We start from the raw sequence: 23,968 nt of genomic DNA on the forward strand, positions 1-23,968 counted from the left end.
GAGAATTAAATATTCATATTGGCATGACATGCTGGCTAGTAGTAGCCAGTACCAGTTCTGTACAACAAGGTGGTCAAAACATGTATCTAAGACACAAGGGTTGCGCTTGGAATACGACACCATCTTATAAATCCCATTATACGGTTTACTATTTGCAATGACGGGGCTGAAAATGTGATTTATGTCCCATTTGAATGCTATGGTCTGTTGACATGAACACTAGCTAGTTAGCTAATAATAGCAGATTTGTATTTAACAATTAAACGTATACACAGGGATAAAGCATGTCCCTCTATATGCGCGTGTATGTGTTTATTGTTGTACACACACCACAATATTACAAAACAATAAAAACAGATGAAAACACCGTGGGGATAATTTAGGACCTACCACTGTTTTCCATGAGGATCGCAGGGCTGGCGCTCTGGTCGAAACTCGCGCGACTCGCGTGCCATTCACCTCTTCCGGTATTTCAGCCAATCATAACACTGATAGTCGTACAAACCAATCATATTCATTTGGGGTTATTGCCCATGTTCTGGGTATGTGTCCTTTCTCCTTTTTCTGTTTCGGCCGATCGCGCAGCTCATCCCAATGACAACTTGAAAAGTGAGGACCGAAGTGGACCCATGTGCTGTGTTTCTGGTCAGTTATAGTCACACACGCAGCGCAGATCACAGGCGAATCATGCCGCCCCTATCGCTACCCCTTATGAGTATTTTTAGACACAAAAACAAGGATGGTTTTCAAAGGCTATTGACATGGTGCAGTACCATACACACAGACTCTGGAATATGGTCACTCGGCAGTGTCCGATTCTCAAATAAGGCTGGGTGTTTGAAGACAACTGATCTGGCACGAACTGCCCGGCAAGTTTGGGGACCTCGGGCCACACCATACATGTGCTTCTCAACCACTTGCGGCGAGGATAGGACGGACTGGCTGTGGTCAGAATACAACAAAACAAAATCGCAAACAGAAGGTAGGCTATGGGATTTCAGGTGGTGAGCTTTTGTCCACGGCGCCAACCACTACACTACTCTTACATTCATGCATTTTTGAAAGGAAAAACAAGTAGATTGGCTTGCTGTGTGAACACAAAGTAGCTTGGCATTTTGCCCTTTATGTTAACTGATGGCTTCTGTTACTGCAAGGTTAAAATGTCTTGTCATGCATGTCATAGATGTTTGAACGGTGCATGTCTATGCTAGGCCCACCTTCATGTTTTTGTTTTGATGCAGTATTGTAGCCTACTAAACGTTTGCTAAACGTCAGCTCCAGCCCAGCAGTCTCCAAACCTTTCTCCTTTTCTGATTAACCAGAAGGTAAATTAATGTATCTAAGAATGGAATGTTTAACAGTAGATTGCTGGGGTTGTCAGGAAATGGCCTGGTTGAACAGCATGGTCCAACTGTAATGCATGACTTTGTCCTTGTTTTTCAGCACTCATCCCTGATATATTGAGGAATTCAGTGAATCCCAACACAATATTTGCCAACAATGAAACCAGTCTACAAGAGATTGAGATATATGGGTTTGACTATGACTACACCTTGGCATTCTACTCAAGTCATCTTCACACTCTAATTTTCAACATCGCACGGGACATCCTCATAGAAGAACACAGAGTAAGTGAACTGTTCATCTGGGTTTTAGATGAAGGTGTTTTCCCTCCAACAGATGTGTGGTGACAATGACATAGCTGGGGAATGAGAGGGGATACATAACTGGTGGCATAGCTGGGTAAATGAGGGGAGGGTAGAATAAACACAAATATGTATTGGTTGTATGTGGAGGAGAGGAATATATAGGTATGAAGAGAGGAGTGTATAGTGTATGAATAGATGTGTGTATATGTATTGTATGTGGATGTCTTAGGATGTTTATGTGTCTGTGTGAAATGGTGTCTACACATATATGTATAGCAAATGAGATGTGTACTACAAGATCTAACCTGATGGGACTGAACAGTCTGATGTGAAAACAAATATCCCTATGGGACAATAAAGAATCTAATCTTATCAGATGTGGTGGAATGCAGAAGACAAAGGATGCACTTTTAAATTCTCATCTATCATCTCATGATGCATTAATAGAAGGATATGTGTGTTGTGATTTGTGTTTTGATTCTTGTTGTGCACTTTAATCTCTGCCATTCCAGTATCCTGAGGGGTTACGAGAATACGAGTACATTCCTAATTTTGTGATCAGAGGACTTCACTATGACGTGCAAAAGGTGAGAGTCACACAGTATAGTGTTTTACTACTACTCTATCTACTTCTACGTCACACTTGCATGAAATAAAAGGGAATGGACTCTGAAGCCTGAAGGCATCCAAGGCATGAAATATATTGTTGATGTCAGTGTGTCTGAACCTCTCCTAAAATATTCTTTTGTGAAAAGTGGATCTAAAAGAATACAATGAACTGGGTCATGGTCCTCAATCTGTAGTTATATTTATGCAGATAAAAAATGTTTCTCTGTTTTTATAACGTGACAAACCTCCATTGCATCTGAGCATCTAGGGCACCAGTATGGCAGGTTGGAATTTTATCCATGAACTTAAAAAACTCAACATGAACTTGAGATGTTTTTCAGAAACATGTCAGTCTGATATTGCCCAAGAAAGGGCAGGCTTCTCCAAGAGAATCCACCAAGATGCTTAGACAGATCCAGTCCAGCGCAGTGCACTGCACCCTTCACAGGAAGAATGCAATCTGGGGCAGTGCTGTCCAACTTCACTGCTGGATATCAACATACTGTACTTAGACTGAACAATTGGCTTTCTTGGTATTGGGCAGGAATTCATCTTTAATCTCACATTATTGAAGTAATATTTCATACAATATCTGGTAACAGTGTATTAGAATACATTTTGTATTAACATTAACCTTATAAGACATGTATCCAGTTCAGCTTGACACTAGCACCGGCCAACCGGCCAAATGCTGGTAAAACTTGGCTGAGGCTGGTAACAGTTTCAGTGTAACTAGCCAATTTGGCAGGTAGCTTATTCTATGATATGATATATCAAAATAGCATATATTCTGCACTTTGCCCCTTGTGTATCAATAGTTTGTATTTAAGTTCCAGAAAAAGCTCAGTTACGGTACTCAGTTCTATTTGATTGTTTTATTTCCATGTAGAAACCCATGCACTCATCTTCTTGCTTTAAGCACCTCATTTTCTGAGGTTAGATGAACAGCGTCATGATAAAAAATAAAAAAAATTGTGGCTAGTAGAATAGCAGTTTCCCGTCTTTTCAATCCTGTTGTTTTTGTTTATTGTCTAGGCTTTGCTAATGAAGATAGATGCCTTTCACTACATCCAGCTGGGAACAGTGTACAGGTATATTGACAAATTATTACATGAATAAACTCACTATCATCATGTCCAAATAATGCATTTAAGTCATATTCATATTTATCCAATATGTAGTGGCTAACATTATCTACATTATTCAAGAGAAACTTCACCAGTTAAGCTCTGCGTATTTCGTTCCTATAGGGGTCTTCACCCAGTCCCTGATAAGGAAGTGATAGCCATGTACGAAGGCTCCCATGTCCCCCTGGAGATCATGAGTGACTTCTATGGCAAGGTAAGCACACATGGCAGTCTAAATGATTAGCGCCTTCTATGGCAAGGTAAGCACATGTGGAAGCTGAAATCATGAGTGACTTCTATGGCAAGGTAAGCTCACGGGGCAGTCTCAAGACTTCTATGGTCTGGAGTTGGCGTTGAGATGGAGAGGTTACAGGTTGGAATTTCATATCTTTCATGTTTGAAGTGCCCCTGAGCCTGGCACCTAACCCCATATAGCTCCAGAGACCTAAACCAGTATGCTACACGTAAAGAACTAGGTCACTAGTGTCAGCTAAGTGTGATATACATACATATGTTTTAGGCAGTTCTGCACTGGGGAGCAGTTGCAGTAGTATGTAACCTGTATAGGCTGCTTGAGGATGTTCATATTCCTTTTATTACAGAATGGCTACAGTTCATTACAGACTGGCTTCATGTTAATCACAGAATGTGAACATTATTTGAGAATGTGTAGTCAAAACTGGTTGCAAATCTGCTGATCTCAGCTGTTGAAACGGTAAACCCTGAGCTTGCACTCTGGTTGTCTTACTGGTTGTGTTGTTATTGTCTTACTGGTTGTGTTATTGTCCCCTCAGAGCTCCCATGGCCACACCATGAAGCAGTTCATGGACATCTTCTCCCTGCCCGAGATGAATCTTCTCTGCTGTGTCAATGACTACTTCATGAAGCACAACATCGACTATGAGCCAGTCCATTTATACAAAGATGTCAAGGTAATGTAGTCATTCGTACGGTAATGGGTTTTCGAAAGGAGCCCACACTACCTGTTAACCCATTGATGCCTGATGTTTGTGTTGCGCAACATTGGCCCTGGCGCCTGGAGCTGCATTACGCAACATTCAGGCTCATGAGATTTGAGACAACTGTATTAAAATTTGTATTTGTTTGTGATGAATGAACACATTCTAATGAAAGATAAGGATCTTAGCGATTAAATGCAACTTAGTGCATATTTTTATGTGCTTCAGAAGCTGAGATATTTAAGTTTTTATAGGCTGAGGGCAGCTTTTCTTAAAAAGGGCTCAGGCATTCAGCACCCTTTTTTGCAGGTGCCTTAGGCATCAATGGGTTAAATGTTACATTGTTTATGGCATGTCCAGATTAATTAATGTCAGAAGACTTTATTCAGGTGATAAAGAACATTGTTCTGGTTCTTAGCATCATAAATGAGGTTATTGCGAGATCAAAGCGGTTGTTGATTCATGTTTTCGCTTCTTCCTGGCCGGGCTTTGAACAGCTGTAATTGAATGTAGGCAGGCTGGTCTAGCTCCATCGAACAGCAGGCTGGTCTAGCCCCATCAGACTGCCCTCCTGTAGGCCTGCTTGTTATCCATTATTAACCCATTAAAGCCTAAGGCACCTGCGAAAAACATCCGCTGAATACCCAAGCCCTGGTTGGGAAAATGTGCCCTCAGCCTATAAAACCCCAAATATCTCAGCCTCTGAAGCACATAAAAACATGATATAGTTGCATTTAAAAGCTAGGACCCTTATCTTGCATTAGAATGTGTTCATTCAGCTCTAACGTGCACACATTTTAAATAAAAAAAATCCCCTCAAATCTCAAGAGCTTGCATTCAGCATATATGTCACTCCAGGTGCCTAGGTCAATGCAGCGAATACACAGCATCAGGTTTAAATGGGTTAAAGCAACATTATACTTTTTTAAAGAAATAAGCTCATATCCCAGCTCCTCTACAGTTGAATTAGTTTTACCTTTCTCCTGTTCCACCCATTCAACGAGTCTGGCAACACAGTTTGAACCTCCAGGCATTTATCATTGAACCAGGCGGGGCCAGCTAACGGCTTCAAGGATACATGTTTTCTAGGAACTACTGTTGGAGTAATATCAGACTAAGAGAACGGCTGGAATACCAGGAGAAAAGCCAAACTCAGTTATTAACCTGGTGAGGTGTAAAATAAGCATGTCTCCAGAAATGGCTGAATTGTGCTCTCCTCCTCCAGTCTTCGGCCATGCTTGTGCAACTTTGCTGTAAAGAAGAGCACAAACTACATAGTGTATTGTACTTTGTTGTGCCGTGAAGAAGAGACCCCACTACATAGTGTATTGTACTTTGTTGTGCCGTTAAGAAGAGACCCAACTACATAGTGTATTCTACTTGTTTTCTTAGGAGGCGATCGGAGATGTCCATTGTAAGGGTATAATGTATCGGGCAGTTGAAGCAGATATTGGTAAGATTACAAACTGAGTCTTCATCTAAACTATAACTCTTTTTAGTATTTCTTTATGTTGCACATGTAACTGCTGTAAAAGACTTATGAGACCTCATTTCTTTCTGCTTCTTCAAGGAACATATTCTTTCTTTGTCTTTTATCGCTACATGATGTGTTTTCCTGGACCTTTCATGTGACCTTCACATCCACTTGTATGACCTCTGATTTCAGAGAGGTATATCAGCTATGGGGAGCAGAGCAAAGCTGTTTTGACAAAACTCTCAGAAAACGGGAAGAAAATGTTCCTGATCACAAACAGCCCATTTGACTTTGTGTAAGTTAATGTAAATACCTCTTAAAACGAGCTGTGTTGATTGAGGGAAAAAAATCTATACTTGCATGAGAAGTCAGAAAGTATCCATCATGATGTACCTTTAACTGTGTTTTATTAATTTATAGTGATCGAGGGATGAACTACATTGTGGGGAAGGACTGGCGAGATCTGTTTGATGTGGTGATCGTGCAGGCGGACAAGCCTGGCTTTTTCAACGACAGGAGAAAGTAAGCATGATGTGCCCTCACTTTAACCCATTGATGCCTGATGTTGCGTTGCTCAACATTGGCCTTGGCGCTGAAGCTGCATTAAGCAACATTCAGGCTCATGAGATTTGAGACAACGTTATTAAAAATCTCTGTTTGTTTGAGATGAATGAAAACATTCTAATGAAAGATGAAGGTCTTAGCATTTAAATGCAACTTAGTGCATATTTTTATGTGCTTCAGAAGCTGAGATATTGAGGTTTTTATAGGCTGAGGGCAGCTTTTCTTAAAAAGGGCTCAGGCATTCAGCACCCTTTTTTGTAGGTGCCTTAGGCGTCAATGGGTTAACTTACCTACAGTATGTCCTTTATAAAGTTTATAGTGCTTGGGTTGTTCTCAGCCCAAATACTGTGGCACAGCTACGAAACATGATGTTTCTCAACAAATGAGTAAAACTCTGACAAAAAAGCATGTGTGTACGGCATAGTGGTTAGGGAGGTGGTCTTGAGATCAGAGGGTTGCAGGTTCAAATCCCACCCTTACCCATCCTCCCTACTCCTCCATCCATGGCTGAAGTGCTCTTGAGCAAGGCACCTAACCCCACACTGTTCCAGGGACTGTAACCAATGCCCTGTATCTGAAAAGTTGCTTTGGAAAAAAAGTGTCAGCTAAGTGTAATGTAATGTGTGTTGTTTGTTTTGTGTTTAAAGGCCCTTCAGACGTGTTACTGATAAAGGCGTGCTGCTGTGGGACAGGATTCATCGCCTGGAGAAAGGACAGATTTACAAGCAGGTGCGTCTATTAAAATGATTCGCCTTGGGGGTGCTGTGGCATATTTCCCAGCCCTACCCTATCTCTCTCTTTCTCCAGCCCTACCCCATCTCTCTCTCTCTCCAGCCCTACCCTATCTCTCTCTCTCTCCAGCCCTACCCTATCTCTCTCTCTCTCCAGCCCTAGCCCATACCCTCTCTCTCTTTCTGTCTCTCACCCCGTTGTTTTCCTGTCACATCTTCACTTTCCTGTCATAATAAAGGCACAAAAAGGCCCCATATGTGAAACGAATTAAAGTGATTAATCTTTTTTGCACAAAAATGATATGCAATGTTCTTACTCTATTCAAGTTACCGAATTATTAATAGTTAGCGTTATTTGCATTGCACAAATTACATTAGATGAAGATGAGACAACGCTGCTATGCATACCAAGCATGATATGGAATTTAAGTATGTATGATCTCATGTAGTGCTCTGCTTTTCCAGGGCAACTTATATGAGTTCCTGAGACTCACAGGCTGGGGCGGCAATAAGGTGCTGTACTTTGGAGACCACATCTACAGTGACCTGGCGGTAAGACAACACATGCTGTCCCACCCTCACTAGGGTGCATCAAACCCCCCATGACAAAATATTGCCTCGGCTGTGTAATAAACATGTTCTATGCCCAGTAAAAACATAATGTGCAAAATATTTGGAATGAAATCAAATTTGGATGAACTCAACTGGGTCCACCTGGCCCATGAGAAAGTAAAACAATGGTGATGGTGTTGGGCAACCTGGATGTGGAAGCCACAATGCTGTGCCACATATTCCAAATGACAGTGAAAGTAGATTGTTTTGGAACAGGCTGACCTTGTTTGGGAACAGCCAAGAGATTACACAGATTAACCCCACTGACAGGATGGGGTAGGCCGGCGGAAACTTCTATTTCTTGTCAAAACGGGAATAGAGTAGAGTTGTAACTTCAGTCTTGGGTCCCAGGTACTGATTATCACACCTACTGTACAATCAGAGGAAGGATTCGAATGATGTCAGATAGCACTAACGGGAGAGTCTTCACTGCTGCCACTATAAAGCAGCTTCGCACATTCAGGACCCCTTGTCTGATCTGTGGTTGGAGGGAATGATGGCTTTCTACATTTTTTGGTTACTGTGGAAGTGGGATTAAGTAGTGACGTGCAAAGCTTGATGTGTCAAGATAACCACCCATTCTACAACAGGAGCCAAAGGCACCTTCTACCTACGTAGGTGCTTCACAGAAAGATTTAGGAGGCAATTTGTTCCTGCAGCACTCAGACTTTATTTTTAGCAGTGCATTGGCACTGCCCTTACAATTCGATTCGATTATGCTTCGGGAGGTAACGATTCAATTCGGATCGATTCAGTCCGATTCTATGATGCATTGTGATGCATTACATTTCTACTGAACGCAAGGCACATTTTTCATCACTCATGAGGCAATACAAGCAGTCAGATTTTATTGCCCTTTTTTGTGTGTATCACTCCTGCAGTTTTCAGTGCTTAAAAAAACATTTGCTCTGGAAATTCCAACAGAAGTAACTGAAGCTTGAAAAATCTGTTGCATCGATTATGGCATTTGCCGAATCGACTATTGAATTGCCCATGCCTGCATTGCAATGCATTACCGAAGCAATTATTGCTGTCACCACTCACTCACTCACTCATTAGTGCCTTCTCCCCCATCCCTCCCCATGCAGGACCTGACCCTGAAGCACGGCTGGAGGACAGGAGCCATCATCCCAGAGCTGTGGAAGGAGATCAAGATCATGAACACCGAGGAGTACGTCCACACCATGACCTGGCTACAGGCACTCACGGGGCTGGTGGAGAGAATGCAGGTCAGTTAGCATTGCATTGCATTGCATTGCATTGCATTGCATTGCATTAGGCCAAGTTAGTATTGAGGTAAAGTTGAGTTGGCTTTGGAGTACGTCCACACCATGACTTTGGTGCAAGTGCTCACAGGGCTGGTGGAGAGAATGCAGGTCAGTAACCATTAGCAGGTCCAGCTCCTCCCACCTACTGTCTGCAGCCACACACACTTGGCCATGCTGTCATCATCTGTTTAATGTGCTGCAGACTGCTGTGGCACGTTTGTATCGGGGTAGGCAGGCTGGTCTTACGAAATGATGATGATGAGAGACTTCATTAATCCCCAAAGGGGAAATTGAATGCCACCTGGTCATCCACACAGCACATTCCAGACACATACACAAACATATAATAAATAAGAGCTAACAATAAGCAATAAGAACAAATAAACAGTCCATCATAAAAACACACAAAGAGTCACCACAACATATAAAAACACATGAAACCAATAAAACCAATCAGCAGCTGTTGTTAAAAAGTCTGGTCGCTGCAGGGATGGAAACATTTTTGGGAACTTTCTAGGTTCTACGTTTACACCCTCTCTGTTCTTACTATGTATACCCTTGTACTTTACACTATAATGTGTGGGTGGGGACATGACCATTGAGTGGAAGCTCATGGATGGCTAAGGCCAAGCTAGTACAGTATTGAGGTAAAGTTGTGGTGGCTTTTGAGTACGTCCACACCATGACATGGCTGCAGGCGCTGACGGGCTGGTGGAGCGAATGCAGGTCAGTTAGCAGTGGCAGGCCATCCGGCTCCTCCCACCTACTGGCTGCAGCCACGCACACTGGGCCCTGCTGTCACTGGTGTCTGCAGTATCTCTCCGTGCTGCCCCACAGTGCTCAGTGCCATGTTTGTATTGGGGTAAAAAGCTGGGTTAGGGTTTTACATTTATTTGTTTCAATGACCCATTTACCGTTTGTCTTCATGTAGCATAGTGAAACACTGTGTACTTACACTATACTACATACACACCCTACAATACTGGACAATAGTGGACAACAAATGTTGCATAATACACAATCATAATCATCCGCATCATCCAGTATTTATTGACTATCAAGGTCTTTCACCATGATATACAATTCAAGAGAATCTGCAAAAAGGTATAGTGAAGTGTAAGGTGTTACATGTTGTTACATTGTACTTTGTCACACTTAATGATGTAGTAGCTACATTGTAACTGAAAATAAACTATTTAATTTTTTACTGTACTATTACAACTTTAGCCTAATGTACTTTCACTGTCCAGTTTATAGTGACAGGATTACAACTAGAAATGCTCTTGTTTTGTATATCAATCTTGCATGTTTACGGCAGAGCAATAGAGCCAGAGTTTTATATTTTATTTTGGAAACTTCTGAGAATAAAAAAACATTTTGAAATTAAAGTCAAACTTTTTGAGGCAAAACCCTAAAAAGCTGAAATTTTTGAGAGAAAATTAAGTCAAAATTGGTGAGCGATTTTTTTTTTAAATTATTATTGTAGAAAGTGGGCTTATATGAAATATGGGAGTGACACTCACTGGTAGCCAGCAGTAGATACTGACACGACACCACCTCTTCAAGGTTCAGATAGAAATTACCATATTTCGGTTATGTGCCAAGACTGCAAGGATCTCTTTGTTATTAAACCCAATCCCGAAATAACATTTAATTTTAAAGTGAAAGCTGATCATGATGTATTTCTAGTAAAGTGCCACATATTTATCTATTGGCTTTCTTACCCTACTACTCTGTTGTTTTGATTTTCGCTACTGTTATCTTGTGATATTCCAACAGGTGTACAGAGACCCGGCATCTCAGGCTGTAGTTCAACAGTGGGTCGAAGAGAGACAGGACATAAGGTATCCCAAACCAGACTCTAACTCTCAGTGTCTAACACAGTCTCACTTAGATTTCACTTCACTGATGAAAACATTACGGTATACATGTTTATTTAGTTTCCACTATTTCTTTCTTTCTTTTTTTGTTTTGATTTTTGTTGACTTATTTGACTTGGAGGTTATTAAGGAGTTAATTATTCATTCTTGATGTTCTCTTGCACGTCAATCAATCAATAAATAAATAAATCATAGTGACTGGCACTTACGTACTATTCTCTTCTACTCCCTGACAGATCAAGGACAAAGGACATATTCAACGCTCAGTTCGGAAGCCTATTCCGCACCTACCACAACCCCACCTACTTCTCCCGTCGCCTCATGCGCTTCGCTGACATCTACATGCCCTCCGTCAGCTGTCTCCTGAACTACGACCTCCAGCACACCTTCTTTCCCCGCCGCACTCCCCTGCAGCACGAGTCCCCCCTGTGGCCAGAGCAGAGTACTGCAGTCAGGACGGCCACACCTCACCCAGCTTAACCCTTTGAGGAGTAAGGACTTTTTCCCAGTTCTTCTAGAATTTCACTTGAACACTCTACAGCTCCCATAGAACTCTGTGTTAAAAAATCCCGCAAAGTCCTTGTGACATTATAATGAGAACTCAACATTTTGGCAAAATTCTAATCACGTATTTGTGATGGTACACCTCCTCAAGATCAAGCATGGATTCCACTTCAACACTGCTTATTATACAGTCTGATCTCAGGCTGCGGTGACACACCACTGCTCATTTGACATTTGGAAGTACTGTAGGTCCCACTTTGAAAAGCAGCGTGTCAAGACGGTGTTACTGCTAAAGGGAGCAACAATGCGTTTTAAATGACATTCAGACAAAAGCCAAGACTGGCCAGCTTTTTAAAAACTACCGTAGCTATTTATTTTGACTTTTTATTTTATTTAGACTGTTGTCTCTTGAAGATTCTGTGTTCTGCAAATTTGACTGGAATTTCGAATTCCACTCAGGCCTTCACAAACAACCGGTAAAGGGACTGGCTTTTAGCAGCATGCACTGTACAGTATGTAGGGTGTTGAAAGCAATACCACTCACTTCTTCACACAACTTGTAGGTCACTGATGTAACAAGTTACAATTTTAGGCATGAAAAGGCATCCAACACACAGGACAAGCTCAGTGTCTGTCTGTCACCGTGTCTTGCAGAGTTATACTGTACATTTGCTCTCAGTGAAGCGTAGATTTGGGAACTGGGTGAACACTTGAAATCCTGTAAAGCCCCGTCACACCTGGTCTGGCTTCTTAAAATCCTGCTGAAGGTGATGATGCAGCCTGTGTGCAGACAGTGATGAACAATGGATCTTGTGATGCGGTTGTGCACAAGATGCTGTTCCTTCTTCTCTGTAAATGCCTTATATGGTCTCAACAGATATCACTTCCTCCCAGTCTGTCTTTAGCAATACAATATTCTGTGCTGTGGCAATAAAATGATGTTCTCTTTAGCATACATACTTCAGACCTCTTGCTTAAGCATCACTGATCACTGATCGTGAAATACAAAATAACCGAACGGATGAAAATGTGGTGCTTATGCATCTTCGTGTTACAGAGAAGCGAGGCTTACTATCTATATTTTATAGCATAGACACAGGGTTTATCAGTGTACTGAAAAATAAGTGCTTGTGGCTGTGTCAAGGTTTCCTTTGTGTCTGAATACTTTTCTAGGTTTTAAGGTATTAAGGTTTCTATTGGTGCACTTTGGATCGCAGAGACCTGACTTGTATGGGTGTGTTGACGTGCAGAGTGTTTTTTGACTGTTTTAAGGTTTGATATTGGCTCCAGTTTGTTGGAGGAAGACATAAAGCACATGTGTAAACACATGGATATCTCATGTATATAGTTTTTGTTGCTTGAAAAACCTAAAACTTGGTACTGCAAATGATAGTCTATTTATCTAGTGACAGGTGTTGCACTAAATGTCTTTGTTCAAATGCGTGGCATATGTACTGTATTAACCAAAATCTCAGCAAAGCAATACACAAGATTAGACTAGACATCATAACTCCTGGGGCCTATACTAAGAAGCTGATTCAGAAGTAAACCAGGTTAAGAGGTAAACCATCTAACAGAAGAGCCTGGAGTCCTCATTTTCTTAAAAGCACGAGGACTCCAGGTTCTTCTATTAGGTGATTTACCTCTTAACTTAACCTGGTTTGCTCCTGAACCAGCTTCTTAGTATACCCCTCTGGTGTAAAGTCATCTTTTGTTGTGTCTGGGAAGGGAGCTCTCAGGATGCATCAGGTTTTACTGTACAGGAAATGAATTGTTTTACCAGGATCATTTGGTGGAACGAATTATTGTATCAAACCAGAATAAGGACATTGACTCTGTATTTCACAGTTCCTCAGAATGTAACCCCTCATCTCATCACACATTAAAGCAACTTTCATTCTCTATCAACGAGGTGTAATGGACGTTTTTCCACACTGACAACCTTATGGCTCACAAAACATGAATAGTTTTCAGACTGGCTCAGTTCATAACTAGCTATGATCATATGGGTGACATGTCACAGTAATTAAATACCTGGGAGAGTGCAGAGATCAATTCCCACTAATCCATCGGCCTAAGCTGCTTTGCTCCATATTGTAAGACAATAAATCAGATTGCTCATAAGAGGAGCCATGACCAATCCTCTCAGTCATAAAGCTGAGCCTTTCCCTGCTCTCACTTCCTTTGTGGTATTAGATATGGATAATAATACAATCTCTAATCTCGCCACTTGGCAGCAGGGCCAGATTAACACACAGGCCAGATATGGCTGCAGTCTGTGTGCCAAGGGGCCCCTGAGAAGCCAAAAGTGAAGAAAAGCAGAATTGTGAGAAGATGCAATATTCAAACATTCATCTGTCGAGATGAGTGCAGTTGGTAGACATGTTATCCTTAATTCCTCACTTGTAATTATGACATTGTCTATGTAAATGTATTGCAAAATTCGCCTTGTGTGGGGGCCCACAGCAATGTGTAGCCTAGGGGCCCCAGGCCATCTTAATCCAGCCCTGCTGAGCAGTATTGGGCCTGCAGGGTTCGAGTGAGGAAGCTCAATGCCTCAGTGCCCCTCCAGCTCCGAGCCTGGAAGAATGAACTCCACGATGGTGGAAGCCGGCAGCCCCAACCCCAACGTCACCCCTGCTGCTACTGCTGCTACTGGCATGATGGACCTGTGGACGCCACAGCAAGCCCCTCTGACCCCGGACATGGCGAGCCCCACCATCTTCCCCCGGGTGGGCTACAGCATCATCTCCTACCTCATGTTCATCAACACCCTCCTGTCCGTCTTCAACAACACGCTGGTGATCGCCACCCTGGCCAGGAACCCGCAGCTGCTCAACGCCATGAACGTGATCATCATGAGCCTGGCGGTGTCCGACCTCATGATCGCCTGCTGCGGATCCGCCATCGTCACCCTCACCAACTACAAGGGATACTTCTTCCTGGGCAAGGAGTTTTGCATATTTCAAGGATTTGCCGTCAATTACTTTGGTGAGTTCATTTTTTGCATCTGTGACTTCATTTGACATGTTCAGTCCACAGTGCGACACTGTTGCATAGGAAATTGACTGATCCAATATCTTTAATATCTGTAATGGTAGGATAGGTCTGATTGTTGCCTTGGGGGCTTGGCTCCATACAGTGTTGCAATAGGACAGATGAGAGTATCATGGCATGAAATACAGTAACTGTTTGGATGTCATTTGTTTACCATCTGAACTCTACGCTGACAACATAATCTGTATATCATCCTCATATTACTTCTAATAGTGAAAGCATTTTATAAATATTTTTATAATGTAAATGTTTAGGTGTGTTGGTGACATTTCACTTACGTATGTGTGTCTGTGTTGCAATAACAATTGCTATGCATTTAAAAAAAAAAAAAGATTCTAATGTTAAATGCCATTGTATCCCCAAAGCCATAGCCTACCTCCTTTATATATATATATATATATATATAATATTATATGTATATATATCTTCCCCAATCAGTTCACGTGAAAAGTAGATGCTCTTCCTAGCTTAGACCATTTACCACAATTAGGGACACTTAAAAGCACTTAAAAGTTTGGAACTCATGAAAGATTGCAGATTTAACAAGGCAATTCAACTACTAACAGAGATGAAAATTCAGAAGACACAGCATACGGCTTACTGTTCTTTTTTCTTACTTTATTTTTTAGAGCGAAGTTTTTGCACTTGGTAGTGTCAAGCCCTTAATTACTAAAACAAACTACCCTCACCTGTCAAGGATCCTGGGATTTAAGATACAAGATACAAGATATTTTATTTGTCATGTGTATATATATGAAACATATATATATACAATGAAAAGCTTCCCTGCTCTGGGAGTCCCAAAAAAGGTTAAAAAGAATGTTAAAAAGGCAAAAAAAAAAAAAAAGTAGGAAAAAATGTGGAGATGTGATGAGTGGATTCCTTCCTATGTTGGTGTTTTTGAATTCAACAGTCTGATACATTGAGGGAAGAAGCTGTCCCTGAGTCGGCTGGTGTGAGCACGTAAGCACCTGTATCTCCGGGCAGATGGTAGAAGGGTGAAGTGTGTGTAGCTGGGGTGGTGCGGATCAGCTATAATTCGTTTGGCCCTCCTCAGACACCGCTGATTATAAAGATCCTGGATGTTGGGTAGATCTGATTTGATTGTCCGTGAGCAGATTTGATGACTCGCTGGAGGTCTCTCCTGTCTTGGGCAGTGGTGTTACCATACCAGGCTGTGAAATTACCAGTTAAAATGCTTTCTATTTTACAGCGATAGAAGTTGGCCAGTATCCTACTCTCCATTCCATATCTGTGCAGCCTTCTCAGAAAAAACAGTCGCTGTCTAGCCGTCTTAGTGATGCAATTGATGTGATGAGACCAGCTGAGATCCTCCTTGATGTTGACTCCTAGGAATTTATAGCTCTTAACCCTCTCCACTGCAGTATCAGCGATGTAAATTGGCTGGTGTGGCTGGTGTTGTATCCTCCGGAAATCCACGATCAACTCCTTTGTTTTGCTGACATTCAGGAGTAGATTGTTATCCACACACCAGGTTGACAATGCCGCCACCTCAGCCCTGTACATTTAAGGATGTATTGTCATTGACAAAGTCCAACAAAATGGCCGTATGTTCAGAGCATCAACACAGCACTGTGTATTAGCCTGGTAACAGCCCTTAAACTAAAGGTCTATTGTGTAGGATGGTGGCCAGAGTAGGTACTGAGACTATGCTGCTCATTCAAACTGGGCTGCCTATTGCCAAATTTAATTTGGTTTTGCAGCTAAAAATATCTATTTCTGGAAATTCAAAATGGCAGACGATGTAGAAGATCCCCCTTTTTCATGCATTCCCAGACATAATGAATAATTAGAATGTGATATTCCTGAATGGGCAGCAAGAATTCTGGAAATAAACTACTAAAAATATTACACCTTTAGTGCACCTTTAACCTTCCCACTACCCATTCTTCCACAGGTCTGGTGTCCCTGTGCACGCTGACGCTGCTGTCCTACGAGCGCTACCGGGTGGTCTGCAAGCCCATGGCTGGCTTCAAGCTGACCATGCGCCGCAGCTCCCAGGGCCTGCTGTGCGTCTGGCTCTTCTGCCTCTTCTGGGCCGTGATGCCGCTGCTGGGCTGGAGCTCGTACGGCCCCGAGGGGGTGCAGACCTCCTGCTCGCTGGGCTGGGAGGAGCGATCCTGGAGTAACTACAGTTACCTCATCTTCTACACTATACTCTGCTTCCTGGTGCCCACCACCATCATCATATACTGCTACGCCAAAGTCCTCATCAGCATGAAAAAGGTGCCTGTTTGGTTGTTACGATTCTACACTGTAAAAAGTGCTCATTGCTATCAATACTGTTTGAGGCTTCGGAAGGGAGGTTTACTAACATTCCACGCCCCACTCTGCTAGTTGGCCTCCGTTACATACTAACTACCACACTTGTTGTTGTTGTTGTTGTTGTTGTTGTTGTTGTTGTTGTTGTTGTTGTTGTTGTTGCGTGTGCAGCTGAACCGTAGTGTGGAGCTCCAGGGGGGTTCCTCCAGCCTGGTGGAGAATGAGCGTGCCAGCCGCATGGTGTTGTCCATGATCGTGACCTTCTTCCTGTGTTGGCTGCCCTACACCGCCCTCTCCGTGGTGGTGGTGGTGAACCCCGAGCTGCACATCCCCCCACTGCTCGCCACCATGCCCATGTACTTCGCCAAGACCAGCCCCGTCTACAACCCCCTCATCTACTTCCTCTCCAACAAACAGGTCAGCAAGCATCAGGCTTTCTCTGTCTCCCTCATGCAGCATGCACATACTACAGAAGGTATCTCTATCACTCATTCTCTCTCTCTCTCTCTCTCTCTCTCTCTCTCTCTCTCTCTCTCTCTCTCTCTCTCTCTCTCTCTCTCTCACACACACACACACACATACACACACACACTAATTATTATTACTATATTATATATATTATTATCATATGACTTGACTGGTAATAATGGCGAGTGACTGGTAGATTTTAAAATCTATCCGCCACAGTGACTGGTGGGGAAAAACTTAAGTACACACACACACACACACACACACACACACACACACACACACACACACACACACACACACACACACACACTTGTGGGGCCCATGGATACAGCTCTTTTTGTTGAACAAGCAGGTCTCTCTCTCTCTCTCTCTCTCTCTCTCTCTCTCTCTCTCTCTCTCTCTCTTTCACACACACACACACACCTGCTATCAGCATGCCTAGCTCCAGTAGTGCCCCTCATGCTGTGTGTGTGACGTCCACAGTGGCTGCCCCACGGCTTTGGAATAATTTGCCTCCAGACATCAGACATCAGACTGGCTCCCACTACCACTACTTTGAAATCAGACTCACTCCCACCGTCACTACTTTTAAATCTGGGCTGAAAACACTCATTTACCTTAGCCCTTGCCTCTTTGTTTTAAGCTTCTTCTTTCCCTTAAGACACTGCCTTTAACACCTTTCATGTGTCTTAATTGCTCTTTAACACTTTTTCTTATGATTTTATGCCTCATCTTCTTTTACCATGTGTTGGTTGATGCTGTCAGTGTTGCAAGTGTACACCGCGCCCAGTTGTCTTTGTGTGCTACTAATGTGCTTTATTACTTTGATTTAAGCTTATGTATCTATTTATATTTTTTTTATAAACAGTACGTACAGCACTTTGGTCAGTTTTCCACTGTTTTTAAATGTGCTTCATAAATAAAATGTACGTACTTACAGTTCCGTGAGTGTGCCCTGGAGGTGGTGTCGTGTGGCCGCTACATCCCCCACGGGACCGGAGTTCCCAGCAGCCTGCTCATGGCCCCTATCCTCCACCGCAGCATCCGCCTCACCAGCACGCCAAGGCAAAGCAGGATCGCCCCCGTCTGACCTTCATCTTCATCATCATCCTCATCATCACAACCACGACCCCAGGATCGCCCCTGTCTGACCCCACCTCCATCTTCTTAACATCATCATCATCATAACCATCATCATCACCACGACAACCCCAGGACGCCTCCTGATCGTCCTGTCTTCATCATGATAACCATCATCACCACAACCCCAAGCTCGCCCCGTCTGACCACACCACCACCTTCATCATCATCATCATCATCTCCATCATTATCATCATCATCATCATCATCATCATCATCACAACCCCAGGATCGCTCCCATCTTACCACACTTCCGCCTTCATCTTCTTCATCATCATCAAGAGCCCAGGATCTCTCCTGATCCTCCTCCGTCTTCAAAGAAAGGCAAGGCCGCTGTCTGACCACACCCCCATTTTCATCATCATCAACAACAACACCACAACCACCACCATCATCATCATCATCATCATCATCATCGATTTCATGATTTAACTCTTCAACCCTGTTCATGTTGATTCACAATGTACTACATGCAAAACAGATGTTCTACTGGATTAAAAAATAATAACATTGTAATTATTATAGTATTTTGTGTGTGTGTGTGTGTGTGTGTGTGTGTGTGTGTGTGTGTGTGTGTGTGTGTGTGTGCTGTGTGTGTGCTGTGTGGGGAAAAGGAAAAAAAAGAGACAAAGTTCAATTTGCTGGAAGTTGAAACACAGCAGAAGCCAGGTTGCCAGCTGTAGACGACGAGGAAATGACCACCACAAAAGCCTTATCCCACCAGGTGACATGAAGGGCAAAATACTTAGTAATAGGGCTGCACGATGATGGAAAAAAATCATAATCACGATTATTTTGATCAAAATCACGATTTCGATTATAATCACGATTACCACATACCCACATACCCCCCCTGTTGTCAACAATATTACTATTGGCTGAAATGTCTTTGTGCTGAAAACGTGCGAGCAGTGCACAAGTCTGCAGGTGTGCGCAGCTTAGATGGAACACTGGATTTCCTCCCATAAAATCGTGATTTTCATGTTTTATAATTGTGGTGGTCAAAATCGCGATCTTGATTAAAATTCGATTAATTGTGCAGCCCTTCTTAGAAATTTTACTTAAGTAGCCTGCATTTTTGGTGTACTACTAGGCCTACTTTTACTTGAGTAAATATTTCGCTGGGTACCTCTACTTTTACTTAAGTACACAACTTCAGTACTTCTTCCACCTCTCTTTAAAATACATAAAATAGACAATATTATTTGAATGCAGTGCACATTCACAGAAAATAGACACATGACATGACCCGAACAATGAAGTGTCATCTTGATGGACATACAGTACTTACTTAACCAGGGCCTTGCCCCCAGCCATATTTGCTTGACTTGTGTTGTTTATGCAATATGAAAGCCTTTATGCAACTTGGTCCAACTGGAGCAATGAAAGGGTGGGAAAGGAGCCAATTAAATCAGCCCCATTTGGAGATATAATTGCTATTATTTCAGCAAGTGCATACAGAGCAGGGCCAGCGTGAAGAGGAGTGATATCAGGGGCGTAGAGGCAAATTGTGGGCCCTATGTACAATCAGCTCCAATGGAACCCCTCAACCATAGGCTATATCTACATAAATCAGATATAGTGTGTGGGGCACCCTATATACATGGGGCCCTAGTGACTCAGTCTCACTTTACCCCCCCTGAGCGTGACACACTCAAGAGTCCCAGGTGGTCTCAACAGCTCAGTGGGGTGTTAATTGAAGAGTGCAGCATGCTGTCAAAAACACATGTTGACATGTCCAATTGCAGCACTTCCATTATTAGTAGCTCAAGCAAACAGGTGTTAACCGACATACGATGATGGATATTAGGCAGGTGGTGGCGTCAGAATTTCTGCCTTTTTGCTGAAATGCACATTAACATTTCTGCGAATGCATCGACTGGCATAGACTACGTTCACGTAGTTCTGACAGCAACCAATTGCACGTTGTTATTTTTCACGCTCTTTATTGGAATCGCCGCAAACCTGTTCGTGGCCTGGGCCGTGCGTAACCAAAAATCTCTGCAAACGTCCAACAACGCGTTGTTGGTAAATTTGGCCGTGATAGACTTTTTACGTTGCGTAATCGATTGCCCGTTTGTTTTGGAGGTTTTTCTTAACGGGGATCGGATTGGCAAAATTGGATCATTGCTGTGCGACGTACAGTTTGTCTCCTTCTCCATCACCTGTTGCGTCCAGCTGCTTACCTTGGCGAGCATCAGCGCCGAGCGTTACCAAGCCATAGCGCACCCCTTCAAAACAGCCGAGCGGCGTAAAAGAGTCACCGTATGGATCCCTCTGACTTGGACAGTGGCAGTTGCTGTGTCAGTTATGTGTTTAAGGTTTGCAATTGCTAAGGACTCGCTGGTGTATGCGAGGTGCAAGGGATTGGACGTAGAGGAACTTCCAAGTTATGACGCATTTGGAGTTTACGTTCTAGTCCCACTTTGGACTGCCTGTCTGGCGGTGATCATTGGATTTTACACTCGAATCTTTTTACTGGTCAAGGCCCACAACAGGAAAATATTTGACAAAGGAACAGTGTTCAACCCCAATGACAAGAGTCACCAAGCTAAAGCCGTCAAAAAGGACAGTACGACAATAAAGGAAATCATTACAGTGCCAGAGGTCGCGCAACAGGAGCGCGCTGCTGCGGTAGATGACAAAGTGTCTGGAAATAATGATATCCCAGAAAGTGTGTGTGCAGCTGACCAGGAATTAACTGAGAACAAACAGCATGCGGATGCTTCCAGAGCTGTAGACGACAATATTATTTCTGGACAGTCCAAAAAGGCCAACGCAGTTGTGGTGATCGACCTTGAGAAGCAAGACAGCGGTGAACTCCAACCGGCGCCTGTAAGTGACGAACCAGCAACTTTAAAACCAGACTCAGAGCTACAACCAGAAAATAAATCCACTGTCCCAGCTTCTTTAAAAGCAGAATCAGAGATACCATCAGAAGGCAAATCCACAATAACTATCCCAGCTGAACCCGCCAATCAAGACGATGTTGCAGGCGCTGTCTGCATGATGCCTCCGCGCGACAACCTGCCAGACAGGGCAAAGAAAAGCAAGGAGGGCAAATTGGCGAAGCGCTCTGGGTATATCATCCTCACCTTCCTCATCTTGTGGACACCATTCATTTTGGCAGTGCTGGTGAATTTCCTAATGCGCCGGGCCATCAACACACATGTAAGTAGGTTACAGGCTTCAACCCATGGTTTCATTAAAAGACTTTGCAGATCCAGTGTTATAAACCTATAAGTCATGTCTTTCCATCTTAATAAGCGGTTATAACATATGATGACAAATCCATAGTACAGCTTAATTAGTTTATTTTACACCTGTCTATCTATACAAATTAGTGGTACAATTCTTACTAAGCTTGTTTTTTTTTGTCCCTAGATGTCGATAGCATTGGATTTGGAAATACTGACCATCTCTTTGGTCTGTTTGACCTCTGTCACCAATCCCATCACCTACGCTGCTGTGAACCCTCAGTTTCGCACAGAATTTTATATTCTGAGATCGAAGTTTACATCTATTTGTATGACAAAATGAGGAAGTACATTCACTGAATTATACTATATCAATTATACTATGGTTTGGCTCCTAGACTGGGTGACTGTGATCCCTGTTTCGCACAAAATTGTATAGTCTGAGATTGAAGTTTAAATTTATTTGTATGACAAAATGAGAAAGTGCCTTCACTGAATTATAATATATACATTTTACGGTTTGGCTCTTAGACTATGGCTGTAATGGTTTATGGCCAACTAAGGATGATGTCGTTTTGGTGAATGGCGAGAATGCAGTAGGGAACAAAGCATCTTGTCATGAAAGGCTGAATGCATTATGGCACACCATTCCCACGACAACCATAGGCCTATCCTTGAGCCGATCATATGCTGTACAATTGTACATTGTCCTCAGTCACCATTCGATCCCCAGATTTATATAATGCATCTGAATCAGGTATGGAAAGGTCAGCCTTACGGGTTTTAAAGGGACACTGTGCCGTAAATGGTCAAAAAAGGTACTGCAACTATGCTGCTCATTGAAATTGGGCTGCCTATTGGCAAATTTGATCTTTACATGAAAGTTTACTAAATAATAAACAAATATTTTCTAGTATGGACCAAGTACAGTTCAGCTACAGCTATTTTTGGAAATTCAAAATGGCGGACCATGGAGAAGATCCCCCTTTTCATGTATGAAAAGTGTAATTTTTCCAGTCATAATGAATACTAGAATTTTATGGTGGTGGTAAGTATTCATGAAAAAGGTAACATTAGTGAATGGGCAGCATGAATTCTGGAAATAAGCAACTAAAAATCTCACACATTGTACCTTTAAATTACACATTCTCAGATAATATTTTTATGTCTATGGGTTTGTATGACTACCAAAGGGTTGCAGGTTCGATCCCCTCTCTGCCTGACCCCATCGATGTGTCCTCGAGCAAGACACTTAACCCCAATTGCTCCTGAAAGGGAATGGGTGAATGTGAGGCATCCAATGTAAAGCGCTTCAAGTGCTCGAAGGAGTGAAAGGCGCTACAGTATATGTATATAAATGCAGTCTATTTACCATGGGTTTGTCCTGGATGGTGCACCTTGCCAATGCCTGTGGTGCACACAGAAATGTACTTCACCATCTCTTCACCAAACACCAAGACATGCCTTCCTGACTGGGCGAGAGGGAGAGGAAGGCAATTTAAGATTGAGACATTTCTTTAGTGTAATGTATTCTAATTCTGTTTGTATGTAAGTTTAAAATTTGCTTCTTGTGTCTTCTTTGCACCCAACATGTCATTCAAAAATAAAGAATAAATGTATTAACAAAATGGTTTTACATTTAGATTTGCTACTCACTCCAGGGGTCTGGTTGCAAGAGCAATGGGCAGACAAGAGCAAACTTCTGTGGACAATAACAAAACACACAGGTCTCTGTACTGTATGTATTTAGGCCTTTTGAGGGCCAGGGCTATGAGGTGTTGATTAGAGTCTGGGGCCTTCACACTTTTACAGCTCTATTGAGATTTGAGATTTCTATTGAGATTTCACGCCGCCAAAAAAATAATTAAATAAATCCGTACAATTTACGGTTTGCACAAAAGGTCATAAAAATGGATTCAGCGTTAAGACAGCAAAGGTGATTTAGAAAGTGAAGATATGTTATAGTTGACTAAATCCCACTGAAGGAACAACTGCATTTTAATTTATTTACACGCCTCTCTGCAGAAGTGAAATTAAACCATCTGTTGTCATAAAAGGCTGTTAAAAAAGTGTGTCTTTCTTCAAGATAGCAGACCTATGGTAAGCATGATGAAGAACCTATTTTGGGAAGCAGTGCAAAAAAAAAAAAACATCACAATGGTTTAGAGCTGGACGTCTGGTTTATGTTCAACAAAAGAGGGTTCAGGTACAACTGTATGTACAAACATATTCTCTATGTGTATTTTCTCTTTTCACATCTACATTGTTCAGACACACATACTGTAATTATTACTACCAATAATTCATGTAATAAAATAAAACACATTTCACTTTTACATACTACAGTCCTGTAACTAATGATGAATCAGGAATGTGTCAGTTAAAACCATTTTTCTCGTAACTTTCTTACTTTCTCAGCCCCTAAATCACCTAAAATCAACTG

At 42.4% G+C, this 23,968-nt stretch overlaps 3 protein-coding genes across 3 annotated transcripts; all 3 read left to right on the forward strand.

Moving 5' to 3' along the window:
• Positions 1–577: 577 nt before the first annotated feature.
• On the forward strand, positions 578–13,285 carry nt5dc3 (5'-nucleotidase domain containing 3). Its single transcript, XM_063196703.1, has 14 exons — positions 578–982; positions 1,444–1,628; positions 2,162–2,236; positions 3,294–3,349; positions 3,509–3,599; positions 4,180–4,317; positions 5,737–5,797; positions 6,011–6,113; positions 6,239–6,340; positions 7,030–7,111; positions 7,579–7,665; positions 8,814–8,954; positions 10,773–10,837; positions 11,110–13,285. Exons 1-14 carry the CDS (start codon positions 688–690, stop codon positions 11,351–11,353), a joined length of 1,725 nt encoding a protein of 574 aa, XP_063052773.1. The 5' UTR covers positions 578–687; the 3' UTR covers positions 11,354–13,285.
• Positions 13,286–13,929: 644 nt separating this feature from the next.
• LOC134447084 (parapinopsin-like) lies at positions 13,930–18,287 on the forward strand. The gene is made up of 4 exons (XM_063196368.1): positions 13,930–14,368; positions 16,353–16,681; positions 16,889–17,134; positions 18,129–18,287. The coding sequence occupies exons 1-4, from the start codon at positions 13,930–13,932 to the stop codon at positions 18,276–18,278; spliced, it is 1,164 nt and encodes a 387-aa protein (XP_063052438.1). The 3' UTR covers positions 18,279–18,287.
• Positions 18,288–20,176: 1,889 nt separating this feature from the next.
• Positions 20,177–23,120, forward strand: LOC134447085 (uncharacterized). Its single transcript, XM_063196370.1, has 2 exons — positions 20,177–21,499; positions 21,713–23,120. Exons 1-2 carry the CDS (start codon positions 20,177–20,179, stop codon positions 21,866–21,868), a joined length of 1,479 nt encoding a protein of 492 aa, XP_063052440.1. The 3' UTR covers positions 21,869–23,120.
• Positions 23,121–23,968: the final 848 nt, after the last annotated feature.

Source organism: Engraulis encrasicolus, chromosome 4, assembly GCF_034702125.1.
Source record: "Engraulis encrasicolus isolate BLACKSEA-1 chromosome 4, IST_EnEncr_1.0, whole genome shotgun sequence".
NCBI classification, from domain to species: domain Eukaryota; kingdom Metazoa; phylum Chordata; class Actinopteri; order Clupeiformes; family Engraulidae; genus Engraulis; species Engraulis encrasicolus.

What these genes read in the sequence shown, in the direction of transcription:
- nt5dc3 (XM_063196703.1), top strand. Translation starts at nt 688, where the DNA reads ATGCCGCCCCTATCGCTACCCCTTATGAGTATTTTTAGACACAAAAAC. An exon ending in TTTTTCAACGACAGGAGAAA is followed by an intron (nt 6,341 to 7,029) that starts GTAAGCATGATG and finishes TTGTGTTTAAAG; the next exon opens with GCCCTTCAGACGTGTTACTG. An exon ending in AAGGACAGATTTACAAGCAG is followed by an intron (nt 7,112 to 7,578) that starts GTGCGTCTATTA and finishes CTGCTTTTCCAG; the next exon opens with GGCAACTTATATGAGTTCCT.
- LOC134447084 (XM_063196368.1), top strand. Translation starts at nt 13,930, where the DNA reads ATGCCTCAGTGCCCCTCCAGCTCCGAGCCTGGAAGAATGAACTCCACG. An exon ending in ATTTGCCGTCAATTACTTTG is followed by an intron (nt 14,369 to 16,352) that starts GTGAGTTCATTT and finishes ATTCTTCCACAG; the next exon opens with GTCTGGTGTCCCTGTGCACG. An exon ending in TCCTCATCAGCATGAAAAAG is followed by an intron (nt 16,682 to 16,888) that starts GTGCCTGTTTGG and finishes TTGCGTGTGCAG; the next exon opens with CTGAACCGTAGTGTGGAGCT.
- LOC134447085 (XM_063196370.1), top strand. Translation starts at nt 20,177, where the DNA reads ATGCACATTAACATTTCTGCGAATGCATCGACTGGCATAGACTACGTT. An exon ending in GCCGGGCCATCAACACACAT is followed by an intron (nt 21,500 to 21,712) that starts GTAAGTAGGTTA and finishes TTTTGTCCCTAG; the next exon opens with ATGTCGATAGCATTGGATTT.